The sequence below is a fragment of the Mastigoproctus giganteus genome, chromosome 12, assembly GCF_048544385.1.
Source record: "Mastigoproctus giganteus isolate SK-2022 chromosome 12, ASM4854438v1, whole genome shotgun sequence".
NCBI lineage: Eukaryota > Metazoa > Arthropoda > Arachnida > Uropygi > Thelyphonidae > Mastigoproctus > Mastigoproctus giganteus.
In genome coordinates, this window is record NC_143586.1 from 163,357,733 (window position 1) to 163,380,973 (window position 23,241).

The window sequence follows — 23,241 nt, forward strand, 5'->3', positions numbered from 1 at the left end:
ATAGCCAGAAGTGATAGGGAGTCTACCAAAACTAGTAGAATTATGGTGTGATTGTAATAATCTGAGCTGTTTGCCTCCAGTAAGAAACTTTTTACTTAAATTTTTTTTTTATTGTAATAGTTTATAATCCATATTATCATTATTGGTTCTGCACGAAAGGGTTATATTTCATTTATGATAAATTATGATGATAATTTATATAATGATGAATTATGATGATAAATTAACATAGTCATGAAATTTTATAATGCAACATATGTTTTATGGACTAAATTCTTAAGGTTATATATTGCACTAAAAATTGGCTTTTGATTTGTGCAGTCTGCTTGTATTTTAATTAAATTAAATAAATTCAGTTGAACTTACAAAATATTTCTAAAGTAAATAAATAATCTTTATTGTGTGATACATAAAATACAACACAAATCCTCTTATAGTAAAAGAATACCATTGGATCACAATTTGAATTTGATTGAATTAACACAAATTACTGTCCTTGTAATGTTATGCAGAGAAAAATAAAGTTTGTTTTGGAGTGCATGCATGATGATTTTCAAGAGGAAAACAGCCAATCCAAAATTACTTTCTAGAATCTTAGTCAGAAATGTAGGACTACTCTGCCCTCTGTCTTTCCCTAAAATTGTTAATGCTAGATTTATATCAGTTAGAAAATGTTATTGTCTAAGCTAATCTCAGACTGTATTTAGTTTTTGCATTAAATACAATTTCTTGGGAAATACTTGCCTCTTTAGATTAATCAGTATCACTAGAATCCCAGGAAATAATCATGCAGACCAAGCTGCAAAAAATCCAGATCTTAATATACAAGATAACTTCCAGTTTGTACAATTTACAGATTATAGGGATGTATTTTATACCAAATATATTTCCATTTGGAAACAACTTCAGACACAGCATAGGTTTGTTAAGGGAAAGTCTTGTTTGACAAATCTGATTGGATACTATGATGTGGTCACAAAGGAATTGGATGCAAAGAATAATTTTGATATCATATACAGTCCATTCCGGTTATTTGGGACACATCGGGACTAGTGCATTTTGGTCTGATTAAGTGGCTGCCCCAATTATCCGAAGTTTCACGTAAATAGTTAAAAATACAATGTACCCCCCCCCCCTTTAAAAATGGTTCACTGTACAATCAAATCATGTTATGACGAACTCAACACAGTAAACTACCGTTCACTATACGATGTGCACTATATGCCAATCATTGTGATCACGTTTGTGAATTGAATTTTAATTCTATTAAACAGCAATTCTGATTAGCGAAAATAGGAATCTTATCCACAGGCTATAAAAGCAAAGATATATTAAGCACAAATTTACCCTTTATTACCTTACCAATTAAAAAATTAAATGATACGTGAAAATCAGAAGAATATACGTGATAATCGGAATAATTAATATGTACTGTAATATGTACAAACTAACTAGTTGACATTTCTGTTCACTGACATTTGTGGGTGGGGGTTAAAATTTAAAACAGTAAAAAGATAAGCAATCAATAACAAAGAGGGCACACAAATTGCAAGTAACACAATACGCCCAAGTGAGAACGGAGTAACGAGTTACAAAGCTTTAAAAAAGGAATGAAGAGATCTTAAAATTTATTTTTTTATATGATTGACGATTTTGGAAGTGTAAACACATTTCGCCATAATAACCCACAGAATTCCAGCTGTCGATATTATCGCAAATTCAATAAGATCGAGTTTACTATCTGTTTATGATAGATTTCACTAACAGTAAAGCCCAATAAACAGGTGACTGCTAATTTTTTTATTGTTTTATGGTTGTGACCTCCAGAATTTCGACCGAACCACATGGTACCGTCGGAGACAATCGTAGGGTAATCTCCAGTGCTGCGGTCTCCTGTCCCAATTAAGCGAAGTAAACCCTGGCTATTTTCTCGATTGGTTTCTGTTTTTTAAGATTTGCCCCAAATAAATGGCTGCCCCGATTAACCGGTGGCCCAAATAACCAGAATCCACTGTACTTGGAATTTAGGAGAGCTTTTGATACTGTGGCATTTGAAAGACTGCTGTACAAATTGGAGCAGTTTGGCATTAAGGGCAAGTTGCTACAATGAATAAAAGGATGGTTAAGTGGGAGAACACAGAGTGGTTATCAATGGACACTGCTCTTCATGGACTAATGTTATTAGTGGAGTTCCCCCAGGGTTTGGTGTTGGGCCCATTGTTGTTTTCAGTATTTATCAATAATATTGATGAAGGTGTATCAGGGTTAATGTCTAAGTTTGCAGACGATACAATGGTTGATAGGGTTGTTAATGACAATAATGATAGTATGCTACTGCAACAGGATCTTGAAAAGTTGAGCATATGAACTGAAGTTTAACATCGACAAATGTAAAATACTGTATAGGGGAAGCAGTAACCCCAGAGTAACGTATCAACTGTGCGGTACTACACTCAAGGTGGTAGAGAATGAAAAAGACTTGGGGGTAATTGTGCAGTCAGATATGAAGTTTGTTGAGCAGTGCTGACAGGCTGCCAGGGAAGGTCATGGAGTCTTGTCAATGATATATAGGAATTTTGCTAGCAGGGACATAGAGATGATTATCCCATATACAAGGCAATGGTTAGGCCACACCTGGAGTACTGTGTACAGGTCTGGAGGCCTCATTTTAGGAAAGATGTAGAGCTGCTGGAAAGAGTAGAGAGAAGGGCAGCGAGATTGGTAAGGGGAACAAAGGATTGGTGTTACCAAGAAAGTCTTAAGACCTGTAAAATGCAGCTTCTAGAGACTAGGCACCTGCGAGGTGATTTAATTGAGATATATAAGGCCTTGAATGGATTGAGCAAGCTCAATGCTAATGGGATTCTTCCTCTTGCTCAGATTACTCACCTGAGGGGGCATAAATTGAAATTGAGGAAATACAATTGTAGAATAGATGTGCAGAAATTCGCCTTTAGCCAGTGGGTGGTTGATAGTTGGAACAAACTTCCATGGCGCCTCCATAGCCAGGTGGGAAGGAGCAGCAGTGCATAGCACACACTTCTTGATTAGACTGGGGTTCGAGCCCGTCACCACCAAATACGGAGGATGCGGAAAGGTCAAGAGAATGACCACCGCATATTCCCAGAGCAATATGGCCTTAGTTGCTAATGCTCCTAAAAAAAAAAAAAAAAAACCAAAACAAACTTCCATCTGTTGTAGTGGAGGTCAGCAACTTAAATAAGTTCAAGGCAGAATTAGACAAACATTTGGAGTGAATGGATGAGTGAAATGGAAAGGGTTTTTTTTTTTTTTTTGGCCGATGCCATGTAAGTTTGCTTTCTTGCATCATATGTCCTACTAATGCTAAGTAGATTAGAGTATAAATGGGGAAAAGTTGACCACATCACATGTAGTAACATTAAATATGCACCTATAAAATAAAAGTACAGGTCAACCATCACTAATCCGGCCACCGGCAATCCGGTTCCACTGCTAATTCGGACATAATTTCCGCAATCATAATTTAAAATTTTCCAGGTCAGCATACCGACCTGCCGCTACTGTTTTCGTGGCGTTAGTTGCAGAATCAGCTGTTGGCACGAACTCGTAAACACTGGCAAACCATTCCCACTTATTTTTCGGCATTTATTATTATTATAACCTGCTCACATTTAGCCACAGCCATGGTTCCAATGTATAAAGGAAGTGTCTCTCGTGGTGTAAAGTGCAAACACCTTACATAACAGATAAAGTTGAACTTCTGAAAAAACTCGACAGCGGTGTGTCTGTGAGAAGTTTAATTGTTAATTCCAGCAATTTCTCTCAGTTCCTCTTATTATTATCCTCTTGTTATTATTATTAATAATAATAATTTTCTTTTAGCCATTCCTTTTTAGATTTTTTTTTTTTTTTTACAACACACAAACTTGTAGAAAAACACAACACAATATGATGGATAATACAGCGCCTTATCTGACTGCACAATTACCTGGGGGTAATTGTGCAGTCAGATATGAAGTTTGTTGAGCAGTGCTGACAGGCTGCCAGGGAAGGTCATGGAGTCTTGTCAATGATATATAGGAATTTTGCTAGCAGGGACATAGAGGTGATTATCCCATATACAAGGCAATGGTTAGGCCACACCTGGAGTACTGTGTACAGGTCTGGAGGCCTCATTTTAGGAAAGATGTAGAGCTGCTGGAAAGAGTAGAGAGAAGGGCAGCGAGATTGGTAAGGGGAACAAAGGATTGGTGTTACCAAGAAAGTCTTAAGACCTGTAAAATGCAGCTTCTAGAGACTAGGCACCTGCGAGGTGATTTAATTGAGATATATAAGGCCTTGAATGGATTGAGCAAGCTCAATGCTAATGGGATTCTTCCTCTTGCTCAGATTACTCACCTGAGGGGGCATAAATTGAAATTGAGGAAATACAATTGTAGAATAGATGTGCAGAAATTCGCCTTTAGCCAGTGGGTGGTTGATAGTTGGAACAAACTTCCATGGCGCCTCCATAGCCAGGTGGGAAGGAGCAGCAGTGCATAGCACACACTTCTTGATTAGACTGGGGTTCGAGCCCGTCACCACCAAATACGGAGGATGCGGAAAGGTCAAGAGAATGACCACCGCATATTCCCAGAGCAATATGGCCTTAGTTGCTAATGCTCCTAAAAAAAAAAAAAACCAAAACAAACTTCCATCTGTTGTAGTGGAGGTCAGCAACTTAAATAAGTTCAAAATGGAAAGGGTTTTTTTTTTTTTTTGGCCGATGCCATGTAAGTTTGCTTTCTTGCATCATATGTCCTACTAATGCTAAGTAGATTAGAGTATAAATGGGGAAAAGTTGACCACATCACATGTAGTAACATTAAATATGCACCTATAAAATAAAAGTACAGGTCAACCATCACTAATCCGGCCACCGGCAATCCGGTTCCACTGCTAATTCGGACATAATTTCCGCAATCATAATTTAAAATTTTCCAGGTCAGCATACCGACCTGCCGCTACTGTTTTCGTGGCGTTAGTTGCAGAATCAGCTGTTGGCACGAACTCGTAAACACTGGCAAACCATTCCCACTTATTTTTCGGCATTTATTATTATTATAACCTGCTCACATTTAGCCACAGCCATGGTTCCAATGTATAAAGGAAGTGTCTCTCGTGGTGTAAAGTGCAAACACCTTACATAACAGATAAAGTTGAACTTCTGAAAAAACTCGACAGCGGTGTGTCTGTGAGAAGTTTAATTGTTAATTCCAGCAATTTCTCTCAGTTCCTCTTATTATTATCCTCTTGTTATTATTATTAATAATAATAATTTTCTTTTAGCCATTCCTTTTTAGATTTTTTTTTTTTTTTTACAACACACAAACTTGTAGAAAAACACAACACAATATGATGGATAATACAGCGCCTTATCTGACTGCACAATTACCTGGGGGTAATTGTGCAGTCAGATATGAAGTTTGTTGAGCAGTGCTGACAGGCTGCCAGGGAAGGTCATGGAGTCTTGTCAATGATATATAGAAATTTTGCTAGCAGGGACATAGAGGTGATTATCCCATATACAAGGCAATGGTTAGGCCACACCTGGAGTACTGTGTACAGGTCTGGAGGCCTCATTTTAGGAAAGATGTAGAGCTGCTGGAAAGAGTAGAGAGAAGGGCAGCGAGATTGGTAAGGGGAACAAAGGATTGGTGTTACCAAGAAAGTCTTAAGACCTGTAAAATGCAGCTTCTAGAGACTAGGCACCTGCGAGGTGATTTAATTGAGATATATAAGGCCTTGAATGGATTGAGCAAGCTCAATGCTAATGGGATTCTTCCTCTTGCTCAGATTACTCACCTGAGGGGGCATAAATTGAAATTGAGGAAATACAATTGTAGAATAGATGTGCAGAAATTCGCCTTTAGCCAGTGGGTGGTTGATAGTTGGAACAAACTTCCATGGCGCCTCCATAGCCAGGTGGGAAGGAGCAGCAGTGCATAGCACACACTTCTTGATTAGACTGGGGTTCGAGCCCGTCACCACCAAATACGGAGGATGCGGAAAGGTCAAGAGAATGACCACCGCATATTCCCAGAGCAATATGGCCTTAGTTGCTAATGCTCCTAAAAAAAAAAAAAAAAAAAACCAAAACAAACTTCCATCTGTTGTAGTGGAGGTCAGCAACTTAAATAAGTTCAAGGCAGAATTAGACAAACATTTGGAGTGAATGGATGAGTGAAATGGAAAGGGTTTTTTTTTTTTTTTGGCCGATGCCATGTAAGTTTGCTTTCTTGCATCATATGTCCTACTAATGCTAAGTAGATTAGAGTATAAATGGGGAAAAGTTGACCACATCACATGTAGTAACATTAAATATGCACCTATAAAATAAAAGTACAGGTCAACCATCACTAATCCGGCCACCGGCAATCCGGTTCCACTGCTAATTCGGACATAATTTCCGCAATCATAATTTAAAATTTTCCAGGTCAGCATACCGACCTGCCGCTACTGTTTTCGTGGCGTTAGTTGCAGAATCAGCTGTTGGCACGAACTCGTAAACACTGGCAAACCATTCCCACTTATTTTTCGGCATTTATTATTATTATAACCTGCTCACATTTAGCCACAGCCATGGTTCCAATGTATAAAGGAAGTGTCTCTCGTGGTGTAAAGTGCAAACACCTTACATAACAGATAAAGTTGAACTTCTGAAAAAACTCGACAGCGGTGTGTCTGTGAGAAGTTTAATTGTTAATTCCAGCAATTTCTCTCAGTTCCTCTTATTATTATCCTCTTGTTATTATTATTAATAATAATAATTTTCTTTTAGCCATTCCTTTTTAGATTTTTTTTTTTTTTTACAACACACAAACTTGTAGAAAAACACAACACAATATGATGGATAATACAGCGCGCTAACAAACTTGTTTTCACAAAATCTGTAACAATACTGACAAACTTGTTGCGATGTTTGAGAGTTTTATTTTATCGTAATTAGTTTTATTGCAGCGCTCGCAATAAACTAATCACAAACGACCTTCATATGTATGCCGTAATAGTGTTACATGTATGTGGCCAACACGGCTTCACAAGAAGTAAAGTAACTAACATATGTGGCCACATAAATGCGACACAAAAAAATACAGTAAACCCCTGCTATTCGCGATATCTGTATTCGCGGTCGATTATTTAATATAAAATGAAACCTAAAAAAATCTGAATTTTAAAGTGCCGTGGACATTTTCCGTCATAAAAAAACATGAGCGTGGCTAAAATTATCTTTCCTGGTCAAAACAGCACTCAGTGGGTGAGGGAGAGGGGTGACAAAATTGCGAGCGTGGATGTTTCTCGCTGATCCTTGTTCAGTATGTGTTATGCCCTTGTCATGGAAGATTTCGTTGTTCGCTTTTAATTTATATGCTCATAAATTTATCAATTTATAAATTGATATGCGTACAAAAGTGATAAATCTACCGTTTTCAGTGTAAAACAGACCTTTTCGAGTGTGTCAATGGAAGAAATGACTTTATTGTGGACAAATTCTTTCTAACCCGTACAAAAATATGGCTACGAATAGCAAGAGAAATGTGAAAAGATCAAAGAAGGTGATGACATTGGCGAATAAAATTGAGTTATTAGATAAAATTTCTAATGGTGAAAGTGTCTGCTCACTGGCAAAACATTATAAAATCAATGAGTCAACTGTACGATCAGTCAAGAAATCGGAAGAAAAAATCCGCCGTAGTGTCCGTGAAAATGCGCTAATTGCTTCAAAAATTTGCTCTGTAACTCATTTTAAATTAGAAAAAAATGGAAAAAGCTTTAAATCTGTGTTTAGAAGCGAACTCAAAATAAAATTCCGTTAAGTTCACTCATCATTCGTGAAAAGGCAAAACTCCTTTATCAACACTTTAGTGAAACTGGTGATAGCACCGGCGGATAAGTTTTTTAGCTAGCAAAGGCGCTGGTTTGAAAGATTTGTTTGAAATTTCTAATAAATATTACATTTAATATTAAATTGTTTCTTATTTTCATTTCGATGCCATATGCTTCCATTTCACTATGTACTGTCTATGTACATAGTCATATTATGAAGGTACATATAATACATACAAAGACAAAATTTTAGACTAGTTTTTCTTATATATTTCATACTTTGGAATGGAACCCCTTTATTACTATGGGAGCCATAACTCAGTATTCGCGTTTTCGGTATTCGCGCCATTTCTCAGGAACATAACCCCCGCGAATAGCGGGGGTTTACTGTACTCAATAGGCTTATATATTAGGATCGGATGTCTTCCCTCTTAATGTTTCTTCAAAAGTTTGAGGCTTCATTAGTTAATGTTTCTCCACAAATGACATATAATGGAAAAGTTCATCATCAGCTCCTCTCTTTGAAAATCCATACTGAATAGATCTTTCATTGTACTTTCTTCTGATGGTCTTTTTCTGTCTCATCTCTGCTTTACTCCCTCCTTCAGAGCTCGTTATTTCCTAAGAGAAGAATCCACCTCTTTTCCTTGGTTACTCATTTTGATTCTGGGGGTAAAATGAAAGTACAAAGCAATAAGTGAAAATGAAATTGGATTTACAGAGTTAATTGTAGTGATTATTGCCATTAAATTCAAAATTAAGACGTATTCAACCAAAGAAAATATTCTGAGCTACTATAAATTATTACATACTTCGTCTTCATCATTTATTTTACTTTGTAAGCAATATCAAGAAGTTTAGTTGGCCAAATATATATATTGTTACATTATATTTTATAATACAGCTTTAAAGATATCTATAAGTGCATAACTGAAAATAAATAAATAAATATAAACATTATTCACTTGTCTTTCCAAACTGTTACTATTGGAGAGTAATGTATTCTGCTTCATTATGGCATATTGAAATGAAAGAACACAATGCGAATGTATGTACTTGTTTCATTCCAGGCAAAACGACAATGTTCATTACGATTGCGAATGCAACAGAGAGCTAGGAGGAAAAAAACACAATAGGCAATATATATTTCCTATGATGCTTAAGCATTTTGAACTTTTCTCAGAAAAAGAAATTGGAAAGTAGTTAAAAGACAAGGCACCAAGAGAGGTGCATTTGTTCATTATTTCCTATATTTACGGGGCTGCAATGAGTAGGGTAATTGGGAAGGATAGGCTCCTATGAAAATTCGGTTGCACCCCTGCTGTACAAGCCTGTTCGAGTCTGGAGGTTCTGTGAGCCAGCGAGTCATTTGCGGAAAGAGTGAAAATGAAATCTCTGAAATAGATTGTATGATCAGATTAACCTTGGTTATCGGTCCCTACTGTGTGTTTTCGTAATTCTTAATACTGTAACTTCACTAACGTCTTCTTTGCCATATTCTAAAGATAACAATAAACTGTCAGGAAACCCATAGCCTATTGGATTACCAAGATATTTTCAGTCTGCTCGAGTCCCACCTTGAAGGCTTTTAAGTCCCACTAGTGGGACACATCCCACCAGTTGAGAAACACTGCAGTAGAGTGTTCATAAAAGTGAGAGCCAAAGTAGTGTGAGTCATTCCAGGTTACTATATCAGAACACATCCAAGTTGTCCACAGAATAGGTATTTGTTCTGTAGAGTGTACATAATAGTGAGTATCTAAGTAGTGTGAGTCATTATTGGTATCTACATTAGGTAGAGTATGCCAAGTGCATGGGTTGCATTTCACTAGTTGCCTTGATCTGGTGCAAATCTATATGACAGGTATTGCATAAAAGATTCCAACTGTGGCAACTAATGATTATTTAGAATGTGTGCTGTCCAAGGTATGCAGGGCCAATGATGATGTGGTATGAGCTGGTGTATTATTGATGAGCAGAGCCAGACACCAGTAGATTGTTGGAGAGTAGGCCTTCTTGAGAAAACACCCTGTGCATTTTAGCAGGTTTGATAGTTGTGATTAAAATGAATTGCAGATTATCATAGTTGGACAGTTGTAGAGTGTATATATATATATATATATATATATATTCCCCGTCCTCTGGTGTTTCACAGGAGCAGGATGGGTCTTAAATAATGCCTAGGTCAGCAAGTTTGGAGTTTAGGGAGCTATGTCTATCATGAGACATAGCTCCCTAAACAGTCTAAGCAGTCCTGGGAAGAATGGGGGGGGAGGTGTTGAGTAGATAATATTAACTTGAGGCAGGAATCTTTTTGTAACAGCTCCTTTGGTTGTATCATCCTACCAGGTTTGCCAAAGTTGCACAAGGTCCTGGTTGAGCTGCTTGCATTCCTGTTTCGGATCATTTACCTGCATCCACAGTGAAGTCAAGAATGATGGAAGAGCACCATCAAGAGCCAGAGTACCCACTGTAGCACAGGCCCATGTAATGGCTAGTAGTGTAGATTGCTGAATACATTGGAGCTTGGCTACATTGCTAGCAAGACTGGACCTGGTACACCAGGCCCCAGCATCATATGTTGACATTGGGAAGGAAGACTATGGATTATGGCCAGCATCCTCCCACAAAGGCTCCAATCACAGAAGGAGATTGTTTTAATGAGGGCAATATATCTTCAGATTTTTGTCAGTAGATATTGCATGTGTGGGTTGAACATTAGACTTTCATCAATAATAATAAGTATTTGATTTGGCAAACTCAATGGACGTGGACTGAATTTTGATGATTGTTGGCCTATTTATGCTCATTTAGCATTATGGCCTTAGTCGTGTCCTAAGATATTCTCAAGTGTCGCTTCTGTGACCAGTCAGTGGGCAAATTGGTGACATTTCCATCTTGGTCTTCTTGTACTGCTTGTGTGGGCATAATGCCCAGATTCAGGCTTAAGAATTTATCCAGTGCTATTTATTATTATTAATTTTTTTTTCCTATATTCATCCAGCTGAGTAATTAATTCACTGTACTTTTCTTATAATTTTTATATATATATACATTCTTGTGATTTCATGCTTGATAATAATATTTCATATTGGTTAGTTTTTAGGTGGTTTAAAGAAACTTGCTTATTTAGACGCAAGTAAAAACAGAATTTATGAAGTAGCAGAGGAAATTGAAGGCTGCATAAATTTATGTGATCTTACGCTGTCTTCTAACAGGATAAAGGAACTCCCTGATGGTATTGGTATGATAATTTTTAACTCCTGAAATATTCATTTATAACTGTTTTTAAAATATCCAATAGCTGAGTACTGTTGTGTGTTCTGAACTGTATGATAAGTTCTTTACATAATATTTTTACTGAAAATAAATGCAGTATAACTATAGCGTTTGAAAGTGTTTGGACTATGAATTAGTTATTGTTCATTTCATTTTATGTCAAAAAAACCATATAACAAAACACACATGCCATGATATGGCAGTGTAAAACAGAGTAAACTATACAATAAAATTCATGACCGGGACTCTGAAAGCAGATTGTTTATATGACATGGCATATTGTGGAATGGCATACTTCAAGATACAGTTTACATTTTTTGCAATTTAAATGTATTTTTAAATAATAATAATAATTATGGGGCTTTGCTCGCCAAACACTGCACACACTTTTCTTCATAAAATGTAGAGGTATGATGGAGTAAGTCAGATCTTTTCTACGTAAAAGACTCACCTGTTGAAACATATTGGTCAATATCTAATCAGGAAATGACCTACGTAATTATTTACCTGAGCATTTTAGGGACTATAATTGCCCCGCCCACTTGTACCACATGACCCACATTCCTCTTGTCCTATTGGCACCCCACCCCACCACGTGGCATTCTTAAGGTGGAATACATATCACTATTTCATTATTTACCTGCATTTACATAGGAAAAGGGCTTTAGCTTTGGGTTCCATAATACACAAGGAACACTGTTGCATCTGAAAGAACAGAATTAAAATATTTACAAACTATACAAATATTTACAAATATACAAATAATAAATTTGACGAGTTTGAAGTGTTGGTAAAGATGACATCAAAGGTGGATGTTGTTGGAATATCAGAGATAGATATAAGTGTCACACAGATATAAGCAGTGCAGAATTGGAATTTGAGGAGTGCAATGGGTACAGAAAGGACAAACAGGACATGGAGGTTATGCTATTAGTTAAGAAACACAAAATCTAAAGAAGTGCATCCAGTAGGAGGTGGGCAGGAGCAGCAGTGCATAGCACACGCTTCTTGATTAGACTGGCGTTCGAGCCCGTGACCACCAAATACGGAGGTTGCGGAAAGGTCAGGGAATGACCACCGCATATCCCTGGAGCAATATGGCCTTAGTTGCTAATGCTCCTAAAAACCAAATAACAAACAAGCATCCAGTAGACACTGGTGGACAACGCAATGTTGAGTCAATGTGGTATGACATAAGTACTGGGAAAGGGAAAGTGAGAGTAAGTGTGTGTTATAGGCTTAATAACTTTGATGAGCATAATGAACAATTGTGCAGAAAAATAGAGTGGGACAGTTAAACCAGAATATCTTATAATGGGGGATTTTAACTTTCCAGATATTGACTGGAACTTGTGGGTTGGTCACTTGCACACTAGCAGTCTTTTATGGATTTATTGGATGACTGTTTTCTACAGCAGCATGTTCCAGAGCCAACCAGAGGGAGTAATACCCTTGATCTGATTATCAGCAGTTGATTATTCATGCATTAAGAATTTGCAGATAAAGGAACCACTGGGAGACAGTCATCACAGTGTACTGATGTGGGATTTACTTAAAGAAGTAACTACCATCAAGGGTAAAAGGTAACGGTTTTGCTTTCATAAAGGTGACTGCAGTGGTCTCAGACAGTTTTTACATTCTATACAGGTATGTTCGTGTCAGACGGCACCTGGGATTTCTCCCATCTCCGCATTCTATACAGTGGGATCAACTTTACCAACAGTGAGTTCTAAATAGGATGCTTTCAGAGACTTAATGTTGAAGGCTACAAGGCTTTTCTAACCAGCTAAGAAATACTGTTCAGGTTTAGGTCTAAATGGATGTCAGATGAATTAAAGAGGCTCGTCGCAGAGAAGAAACATGCATGGGATGCATATAAATTATCAGATGATATAAGCTAGTCTGTAACCAAGACACAATGGAGGTTAGGCAGGCGAAGGCAGATTACGAGAAATCTTTTGCAAAGGATGCAAAGAAAAACAGCGAAGAGTTCTTTACTTATTAGCATTAGCAAAGCACATGATGCAAGAAAGCAAGCTTATATAGGATCAGCCAAAAAAAAAAAAAAAACCCCTTATTTCACCCATCCACTCACTCCAAATGTTTGTCAAGTTCTGCCTTGAATCTGAGGCGCCTCCGTAGCCAGGTGGGCAGGAGCAGCAGTGCATAGCACACGCTTCTTGATTAGACCCGGGTTCGAGCCCGTGACCACCAAATACGGAGGATGCGGAAAGGTCAGGGAATGACCACCACTTATCCCCGGAGCAATATGGCCTTAGTTGCTAATGCTCCTAAAAACCAAATAACAAACAAACAAACAAACAGCCTTGAATCTATCAACTTCTACAACAACAACAGATGTAAGTTTGTTCCAGCAATCAACCACCTGCTGGCTAAAGGCAAAATTCCACACATCTATCCTACAACCGTCTTTCCTCAATTTGAATTTATGCCCTATCAGGCATTATTCTGAGCAAGAGGAAGAATCCCATCCGCATTGAGCATGCTCAAACCATTCAAGACTTTATACACCTCAATCAGATCACCTTGCAGGTACCTAGTCTCCAGACACTGTAATTTGCAAAACTTAAGCCTTTCTTCGTAAGAGCAACCCTTTGTTCCATTCACTAATCTTGTTGCCCTTCTCTGTACTTGTTCCAGCAGCTCTACATCCTTGAAATGAGGCCTCCAGACCTGTAAATTCAGAAGCAAACTTACTTTTAAAGGACGCCACTGCCGTTTCATCTGCAGAAAGTTTCTTGTCTTGAATTTCTAGTTCACGTATACCGTGTCTCAATTTAAAGTTTTTCAGCCAACCTGTGCTTGCCTTAAAATCTTCATTTCCTCTTAATTTTTGATTAAAATGTAATGCTTTTTTCACCCAACATTGGTCCAGACACCAGCTCAACTAAACTTCGCTTCTGAAGAAACCATGAATAACATGCCCTCTCTAAAGTGGCATTTTCAGGTTTCAACAGAGTCTTTTTTTCTGCTGGATCCTCCTTCACTATCCATAGTTGACACAAATTCTGATATAGTGTCGGAATTTTTCTTGATGTCGTAAATTGTTGGAGGTTCTCACATTAAATAAACTCTTTGGTGAGATTTCCTAAATTTTCATCTTTTCTAATTCTATTAATAATTTCTGTTTTTTGTTACAGTGTTAAAACTATGTGTTTTCTTTTCTTGAACATTTTACTCTAAAAACGGAGAAAATTAATAAATCACACAGTTTAAGGCCGATATTGTTCTTACTGAATCTGAGCTAAACTAAACTTAATACGAAATGAAGAGAACAAAATATGTTATGGAAAATTGGGTTCGCAGAAGCGAATGACTAAACTCTGTCACTCGTCATTTCCTAGAAAACCCATTAGTCCTAATCCAACACTTTACAGATATACGACGTAAAAACAGACAGAAATACTCTTGTAACATAATAAACATTTGTCTCAAATACTACCATTAATAAAAAAAAAAAAAAAAAAAAAGAGAGAGAGAAGAAAAAAAATCTGCCTTTTAAATTATTCCAGATAACCGATTTCTGGATAACCGACATTCTATGTACTTTATTTTACAACCTGTCTTATACATTATGTAACAGATTTCACGAGAGTGGGTATTATAAGGGACATCGTATTGTTTTCTTTATCTATTTGCTTCTTATGTAGTTGGTTGTTTGTTAGCTAAGGTCAGGCAGAGGAACCAGAAATATAATTGAAAATTAAAGCAATTAAAAATGTTATGGTACCTGTATGAAATTTTGGTCTCTTATAATACCCTTCTTCATGAAATCTGTTACATAATGCAATAGATATTTCACGAGGAGGGTATCATAAGGGACATCATAGTGTTTTTTTTTGACCTAGTTGCCATTTGCTTCTTTTGCATTTGGGATTGTTTGTCAGGTAGAGAGACCAGAAATATAACAGAAAATTGAAGCAATTAAAAATCTTATGTTGCCAGTATGAAAACTAATTATTAATTGCATATCCTATATTGATTAAATATTTGTCTTCATGTGACTTTTAGCTAAATATATTTCCTTTGCATATTTCTGGTTATATTGTGTATGTTTCTAGCTACAGTTACTTAAAAATATGATATAAATAAGTGAATTAATTTGTCCAGGAGTTTATCAAGGTAAATTTATTATTTCAGGAAGTCTTAAAAAGATGACTGTATTGAGAGTCGATGAGAATAGATTGACATGTTTACCATCCAACTTGGGAAAGTGAGTGTGTTTTCTATGAAGAAAATAATTTGATTTTAGAAATTCTGCATTATTCTTACCTAGCAAAATCCTGTCAGGCATTCCTTTTGTTAGTGTTGTACATTATATATTTTCATGTTCCTACATTGTTGAGTTGGATCTAGACTGGCTCCTCATTACTCAAATTGTGGCACTCCTGTTGATCATTATTTCAGTAATATACTCATTAAAGTCCATATTAATTTTTAGTCATGGTTTATGTTGGCCACCTCACTTTGCTCCATAATAATGGTTGAGATTTAGACAGTGCAGTCTGCTGTGTTTAGAGCTGATATTGAACTAATATAGTGTTTAAATAACATGTTGCACAGGTTATCTTTTATCTACATAATTGAAATAAAAACACTTCACTCATGTAAAGTTTTTTGACTCTGTACATTGTTAATATTCTACAACCCATATATTTTTGGATGTTCTCTTCTCCCCTTCTTCAGTGATCGTAATCCTGCTGTTACAGTGTCAAAAAAATGCCGAAATAATAGATTGTTAATAATTCATTAGCAATTTGTTTGGTGTTTTTTGTGATGATGTAACAGCAAGATGATAATCACTAGAGAAGCAGAGTAGAAAAAATCTGTGTCATTTGTAACATGTAAACGTTATTAACAGCAAATATATTTTAAAAACTTTAACACTGGGGAATTGAAGCAGACAAAAGTGTTGACTGTTGTAGGTATACAAGGAGAGCAACAATAAAATGTACTGATCATACTGATTTACCATGTTTGTGATAAATAAAGGGCAATTCTCTGTCAGTTTGTTAGCAATGATAGCAACACTATATAGGAATCTCTCACCAGCCACAAAGGAGTGCATTCCTGAAAAGTACTGCGTTGACAAAACAAGCTTATATCAAGCATCAAAACTAATGAAAATTCCAAAAAGTTCATCAATTATGTTAAGTGTTTGTTACTGAGGCAGCAGTGGGACACATTCAACCTGTATGTTGTTTGGATTGCAAATCTTTGCTTTTCAAGAAACCCCCCCCCAGACTGGTAAAAATCTTTGATTTTTACCAGGGGGGGGGGGTTCTTGCTTGAAATCTTTGGTGATGAAAGCTTGTGGTTATTGATGCATCATACCAAGAAAGAAGGTTGACAAAGGTGTTCTGGTTATGATTCTTAAGATTTGTACCCCCCATAATTATTTTTAATAGAGGTAGCTCACTACTTTGCTTTTATATATGTGATTTTGCTATGCTGAAAAATATTTTGGAATTTTCCCCATGTAACTCACAATTCCTCTATAACAACAAGATAGAAATTGGAGATATGCCAGGATTGTTTTTACCTGCACCCACTACCTTGCTTTTATATTTTGTGCCCCTCTACCCTGCTTAGCATATTAGCATTGGCACATGATGCAAGTAAGCAAGCTTGTATAGCATCAGCCAGAAAAAAACCCTTATTTCACCCATCTACTCGCTCCAAATGTTTGTCAAGTTCTGCCTTGAATCTATTTAAGCTATCAACTTCTACAACGACAGATGGAAGTTTGTTCCAGCAATCAACCACCCGCTGGCTAAAGGCAAACTTCCACACATCTGTCCTACAACTGTTTTTCCTCAATTTGAAATTATGCCCTCTCAGGCGATTATTCTGAGCAAGATGAAGAATCCCATCAGCATTGAGCATGCTCAAACCATTCAAGGCTTTATACATCTCAATCAGATCACACCTTGCTTTTATATTTTGTGCCCCTCTACCCTGCTTAGCATTAGCATTGGCACATGATGCAAGTAAGCAAGCTTGTATAGCATCAGCCAGAAAAAAACCCTTATTTCACCCATCTACTCGCTCCAAATGTTTGTCAAGTTCTGCCTTGAATCTATTTAAGCTATCAACTTCTACAACGACAGATGGAAGTTTGTTCCAGCAATCAACCACCCGCTGGCTAAAGGCAAACTTCCACACATCTGTCCTACAACTGTTTTTTCTCAAGTTGAAATTATGCCCTCTCAGGCGATTATTCTGAGCAAGATGAAGAATCCCATCAGCATTGAGCATGCTCAAACCATTCAAGACTTTATACATCTCAATCAGATCACCTCGCAGGTGCCTAGTCTCCAGACACTGTAATTTGCAAAACTTAAGCCTTTCTTCGTAAGAGACCCTTTGTTCCATTCACTAATCTCGTTGCCCTTCTCTGTACTCGTTCCAACAGCTCTACATCTTTCTTAAAATGAGGCCTCCAGACCTATATACAGTACTCAAGGTGTGGTCTGAACATTGCCTTATACAAGGGGATAATCACCTCCTTATCCCTGCTAAAAAAAATTTCTGTATATCATTGACAAGACACCATGAGCTACACTTGCAGACCATCTGCACTGCTCAGAAAACTTCATATCTGCCTGCATAATTACCCCCAGGTCCTTTTCATTCTCTACCACAGTCAGTGTGGTACCAAAAGCCTTAAGGCAGTGGTTTTCAACTGGGGTGCCGCAACAACATTCCAGGGGTGCCACGTAATTTGGATTCAAGTTACTTAAACTTATTATTTTTTTATTTATTTCATTATAAAAAGGTGTACAGTATCTTTCTAATTTTTTTGGCGATTTATAATTGTTTACTTAGTACCTCTATATAAAGAATAAAATTATATACTGTATATATATAATTTGTATTATGAAATGCACTTTTTATAATTATATTATTATAATAAATATCATATAACATATATTTTTTAATATTATATATATATATATATATATATAATATTATTATTAGTATGCATAATAGGTTAGATTTTAGTTTATAGTTTAATGAATACTTATGTGCAATGTTAATGCCATTGTAATTATGCCAATTGGACATTATACGTGCCTGTATATATACGTGAGTGTATGTGTTTTTTTTTCCCCCTTTTTAATGGTGCTTTGACATATAAGTATTATTGTGCATACATATCTGGTAATCAAGTTAGCCCAACTAGGTTATCTTAATTCAGCATGGCCTATACATACACTCACATATACTGTGTACACACACACACACACACACACACACACACACACACACACACACACACACACACACACACACACACAGAGAGAGAGAGAGAGAGAGAGAGAGAGAGAGAGAGAGAGAGAGAGAGAGAGAGAGAATCGGATTTAACAGGCAGAAAATTGAGTAGGGGTGCTGCAAATAAAATAAATTACTTAGGAGTGCTGTTATTAAAAAAAAAGGTTGAAAACTACTGCCTTAAGATAAGCCTGGTAAGGCTTATGGAACACTGTAAGCCTTATGGTGTTCCGCCAGCCCTGGATATTAAAATTATAAAATAAAATAAGTTATATGAAGTTAGGATTATCTTATCCTCTCCTACCTTGCTTTTATATATGTCAGTTGGGCCTATGCTGAAAAATATTTTGTAATTTTCCCCATGTAACTCACAATTCCTCTATAACAACAAGATGGAAATTGGAAATATGCCAGGATTGTTTTTACCTGCACTCAATACCTTGCCTTTATATTTTGTGCCCCTCTGCCTTGCTTACCAGGCTTATGGTGTTCCACCAGCCCTGGATATTAAAATTATAAAATAAAATAAGTTATAGGAAGTTAGGATTATCTTGTCCTCTGATACTTTTTTTTTGTGACTACTTGGGATTAAGATGATTATTTAATGCAATGGCCTTAATGTTCACAGCAGAACAGAGTTTGTCTTCACAACAAGATGCCACAGTGTTCATTACTTTCAAACGAATATCATTTTTCTGAAAGATTGGATAATCCTTTAACAGTGTCATTATATCACCAAAAAGTTAATCTGGTAGTTGCACTAATTTCAAACAAATATGTTTTTATGTACAGACAATCTGATTTGTATGTAATCCAAAATAATTGTAATGATTATTAATTTTACAGCTTAAAGCTTGAAGTACTGTTGATTGTCTATTAAATTCTTTTAGCAAAGCTTATTATCTTAGTACTCACCTCTGAGATCTGTATTTGTTAAGGTTAAAAATTACATGAAAGGAAGGTAAAAAGAGAATAAAACCAAAAGTTCCATTACATTAATAGATTAGTTAATTTAAAACATGTCCCTAGGAAGAGGGAGTGCACCACCTTTTCCTGGTTGTCATTTATAAAACTGTACGAAAAATTTGCATGTTAAAAAGGCAAGAGCTAGATGTGAAGCTTTTGATGTCGTCGTCATCAGTTGGTAAACGACATAAGTTGAGTGAAAATTTATAGTATCAAAGTACCCATGATGCATCGTGTAAAACATGGGAATTTGATTCGTTTGAGCTGCCATATTGGTGATAGATTTGTAGGTAATCTGGTGTTTAGAATTTCGTACGAGCTATTTTGGTGATGCCATAAAATGGTTTCTTCCATTCTATTCATTTCATTCCATTCATTTCCTGTCCCTTCTACACCTTTTGGTGTAGAAGGGACAGGAAAAACAGCTCACTACAAAAAAAAAAAAAAAAAAAAAAACTTGAATGTGGCCTTTAGTTTTTTTTGGGAAAAATCCTTTTCCTTTTGAAAATGGTGAATAGAGCAACAAGTTGCAAGTTTATTCAAGAATTTTTTTTTTTTTTTTTTTTCCTTCTTAAAATGGCAATAATTTGAGTATGACTAATATAATATGTAACAATAAAAATACATACATATGTATGTATTTTTATTTCCTTTCTGTTCTTCTGATATGCACATATTTCAATTTCAATCATATTTAACATGGAAATTGGCACGCCAAGTTGTTTTGCTAGATAAGCACATGTTCTGACTTAGAAATTCATCTAATTCAAAATTTTTTTTTTTGTTCAGTGGAAAATTGCCTCCTTTCTCCTCACTTTCCCTCTTTTAAAATGAAAAATCATTCAATATATTTATATGAAATTTGGAGGCCTGATTTTCATATGTTTCTGTAACCATGATTTAACCTGCATATCTAATACAATAGTCTTGCTCTGTTTTTCAATGCAGAGCAAACTTTACCTTTACAATAGGCCCTCATGGGTAGCACAGTTGGTAGGGTTGCCATCATCCCCACACCTGGTGGAAAAAACCTGAGTTCGTATCATGCCAATGATGGAAGGAATTTTTATGGGTCTTTTTCACAACGTGTCTGAGTTAGTCAGTCTCAGGTGAGGGTAGCATGGTTTTTCTCTTGGAAACTCTGGTTTTTCATCCAGAAAACAGAAAATCGACCTCAGAACACACACAATTTACAGACAATATACTCAGAGCAACATTGCCTTAGTTACCGATGCTTGCTTCTAAAAACCCAACCAACAACAACCTCTACGATGAGTTTGCAAGTAGTATTGCCTATTTGCAAACAAATGTCATCAATTATTAAAAAGATAATCAGTACTACTATAGCATTCTGTTTTTATGTAAGGTTTAAAAAAAGTGAAAAATCTTAAAGCATTCTCAGAGAGATTAGAAAATATCAAAATGCTTTTATGGATAGAAAAAAGAAACACGTAACTCATATGTCTGTTAACAATTTGCAGTTGGTGTTGCACTCTTCAAAATTTTAAATGAAATGTAAATTATCCTTTTTGTGATGCCATTTATTTAAAAGGGCAATGTTAAGGGAAATTTTGTTCTAGTATAAGTAATATGACTATTACAGTAACTATGAATGTTAAATCCTGCTGCCTCCAAAATCATGTGAAAGGACAAGTGTCCTTCCCAACTTCATAAAATTTCAGTAAAGCCAAATCACATTAATAAGGTTGAGAAATGATGTTATGTGGTTTCTGTCTATAAGATAAACTATATACATTGCTCTACCATTAATATCCAGACATCCCCTCTGTTGATAATCGATCATGTCCTAACCAAGCAACACATGTTAAATCCAAGTATAAATATGCTTGTAGGCCTTCAAGGAGACTAGAATGATGTGATTGTGCAAGAGATGCCATGAGAGTGAGTTAGCAGACCCAACACAGAATGATAATAGAGTGCCACATAAGCAATCAGTCAATCAATCTTGACATTTCAGTGGTGTTGGCACTGTCATGAAATGACCTAGAAAACCTCCAAAACTGATAAAACATGATGGGAGAGCCCTGTAAAGAATCATCCTTTCAGAATGCAGATCAACATCACAGCATGTACACTCTCAGTCAGACAAATTGCCCTCACTAATGCTAGAACTGCCCAGGCCAATTTGAAAGTGGTGCTTTGGAGTGAAGAGTCACAGTACATGGTCTGACAGTTATGCCCAGGTGTGGCAGATGTCCGGAGAAAGTTACTTGTCAGACCATATCATCCTGAAACAATGAAGTTTGATGGTCTGGGACCATTAATTGTTTTGGACAAAACGGTGGAAGATAAAGTCTATTTAGATGTCCTAGACAATAATTCCTTATTACATTGTGGTAGCAGGTTGTTTCAGCAGGGCAATGGATCGTGTGATACTGCTTGCACTATGACGGACTGGTTTGAGGACCTGAGTTTTGAAGTTGGATTGACTGACCCAGAACTCTGATCTCAATCCTGGAAAGTCTGGGACTTTCCAGGATTTTGGTCTGGGACCATTAATTGTTTTGGACAAAACCGTGGAAGATAAAGTCTATTTAGATGTCCTGGACAATAATGCCTTATTACATTGTGGTAGCAGGTTGGAGAAGAGAATACTTGTTTCAGCAGGGCAATGGATCGTGCGATACTACTTGCACTATGATGGACTGGTTTGAGGACCTGAGTTTTGAAGTTGGATTGACTGACCCGGAACTCTGATCTCAATCCTGGAAAGTATTCCATAAAGACAGCTGTCATAATCACTAAAGGTTTTGGCACATGTTGTTAGTTTTCCTGTAAATAAAGGTTATTTGTAGGTATGCAGGTTTCTGAATAGTAATTATGGCAGTGTATGTTATATATGTAAGTAAAAATATATATATATTAAGGACACTTTTTTTTTTTTTTTTACAGTGTGACATGGAAAACAAAATAGCATCTTGTTTAAGTTTTATTAAAACTAATGAGATATTAGCTCAATATCTATCTACATTGCTAGTAAGCGATGTGTCTGTATTCTTACTGAATCTTGACTTTGGTACCAATGATATTAAGAGCAGAAGATCTGAGGATTTATTTAACCAACATAGAATTGTTGAGAGAAACTGATGAGTTATGACAGGAGGAAGTGCATGTGACAGCCTTGTTAATCAACTTGGACCTGGAAAAACTTTGAAGGGCTCATGGGTAGAATTTTTCTTAGTGCAGTCTCTGCTTCTTAACAGGAGAGACTGTTTTTACAGGGATGAAATACACTACACTTGTTTTTGCTGATTCTATAGAGGCATTGTTAGATGGGTTAGAAAACTGCCAGGTTTGTGGAGGCGAGATACACATACTAATAGATCAATAGTAGTTGCAGGCAGAGATGTAAGTGATTCTTGAACTGCTTCTATTGGGATGTGCAGGAGAATGGAATGCAAGGTGTGTTGGGGATTACAAAGCCTGCTGTGGTGTGGAAGATCTTCATAGAGCAAGCAAATACAGGGGGCTGTTTGAAGATTACAAAGAGTAAAAATAGGTGCATATATCATTAGTATATACTTCATGTGTACTAATGATAGTAGTATAGTAAACAAGTGGGATGTATTTGAAGTACGGTTAAGTCATCAACGACATTTTAGTGATATTGGAAACATGGGATGTAAGGGATGCAAAATTTGAATATGGGGAGTATAATGTATACAGACAGGACAGGAGGGGGATTATGCTCTTAGTTAAGAAGCACATGGAATCCAAGGCATCAGCCAACATGGGTGGCTAGTGCAATGTTGAGTCCATCTGATGTGACATAAGCACCGGAAAAACAAAAATGAGAGTAAGTGTATATTATTGGTAAAATGGTTGTGATTG

General features: G+C 36.5%; 1 protein-coding gene across 3 annotated transcripts in view; it reads left to right on the plus strand.

Annotated features, from left to right (window-relative positions):
* Positions 1-23,241, plus strand: part of LOC150077559 (uncharacterized) — a 536,301-nt gene that overhangs the window by 110,436 nt on the left and 402,624 nt on the right. For 2 of the 3 annotated variants that reach the window (XM_090386199.1, XM_090386201.1), the window contains exons 7-9: positions 5-79; positions 10,948-11,092; positions 15,289-15,361. In XM_090386199.1, the coding sequence (XP_090242325.1) occupies positions 5-79; positions 10,948-11,092; positions 15,289-15,361 (293 nt within the window). The remainder of the gene's footprint in view (positions 1-4; positions 80-10,947; positions 11,093-15,288; positions 15,362-23,241) is intronic. The other variant, XM_090386200.1, reaches the window with a different exon arrangement.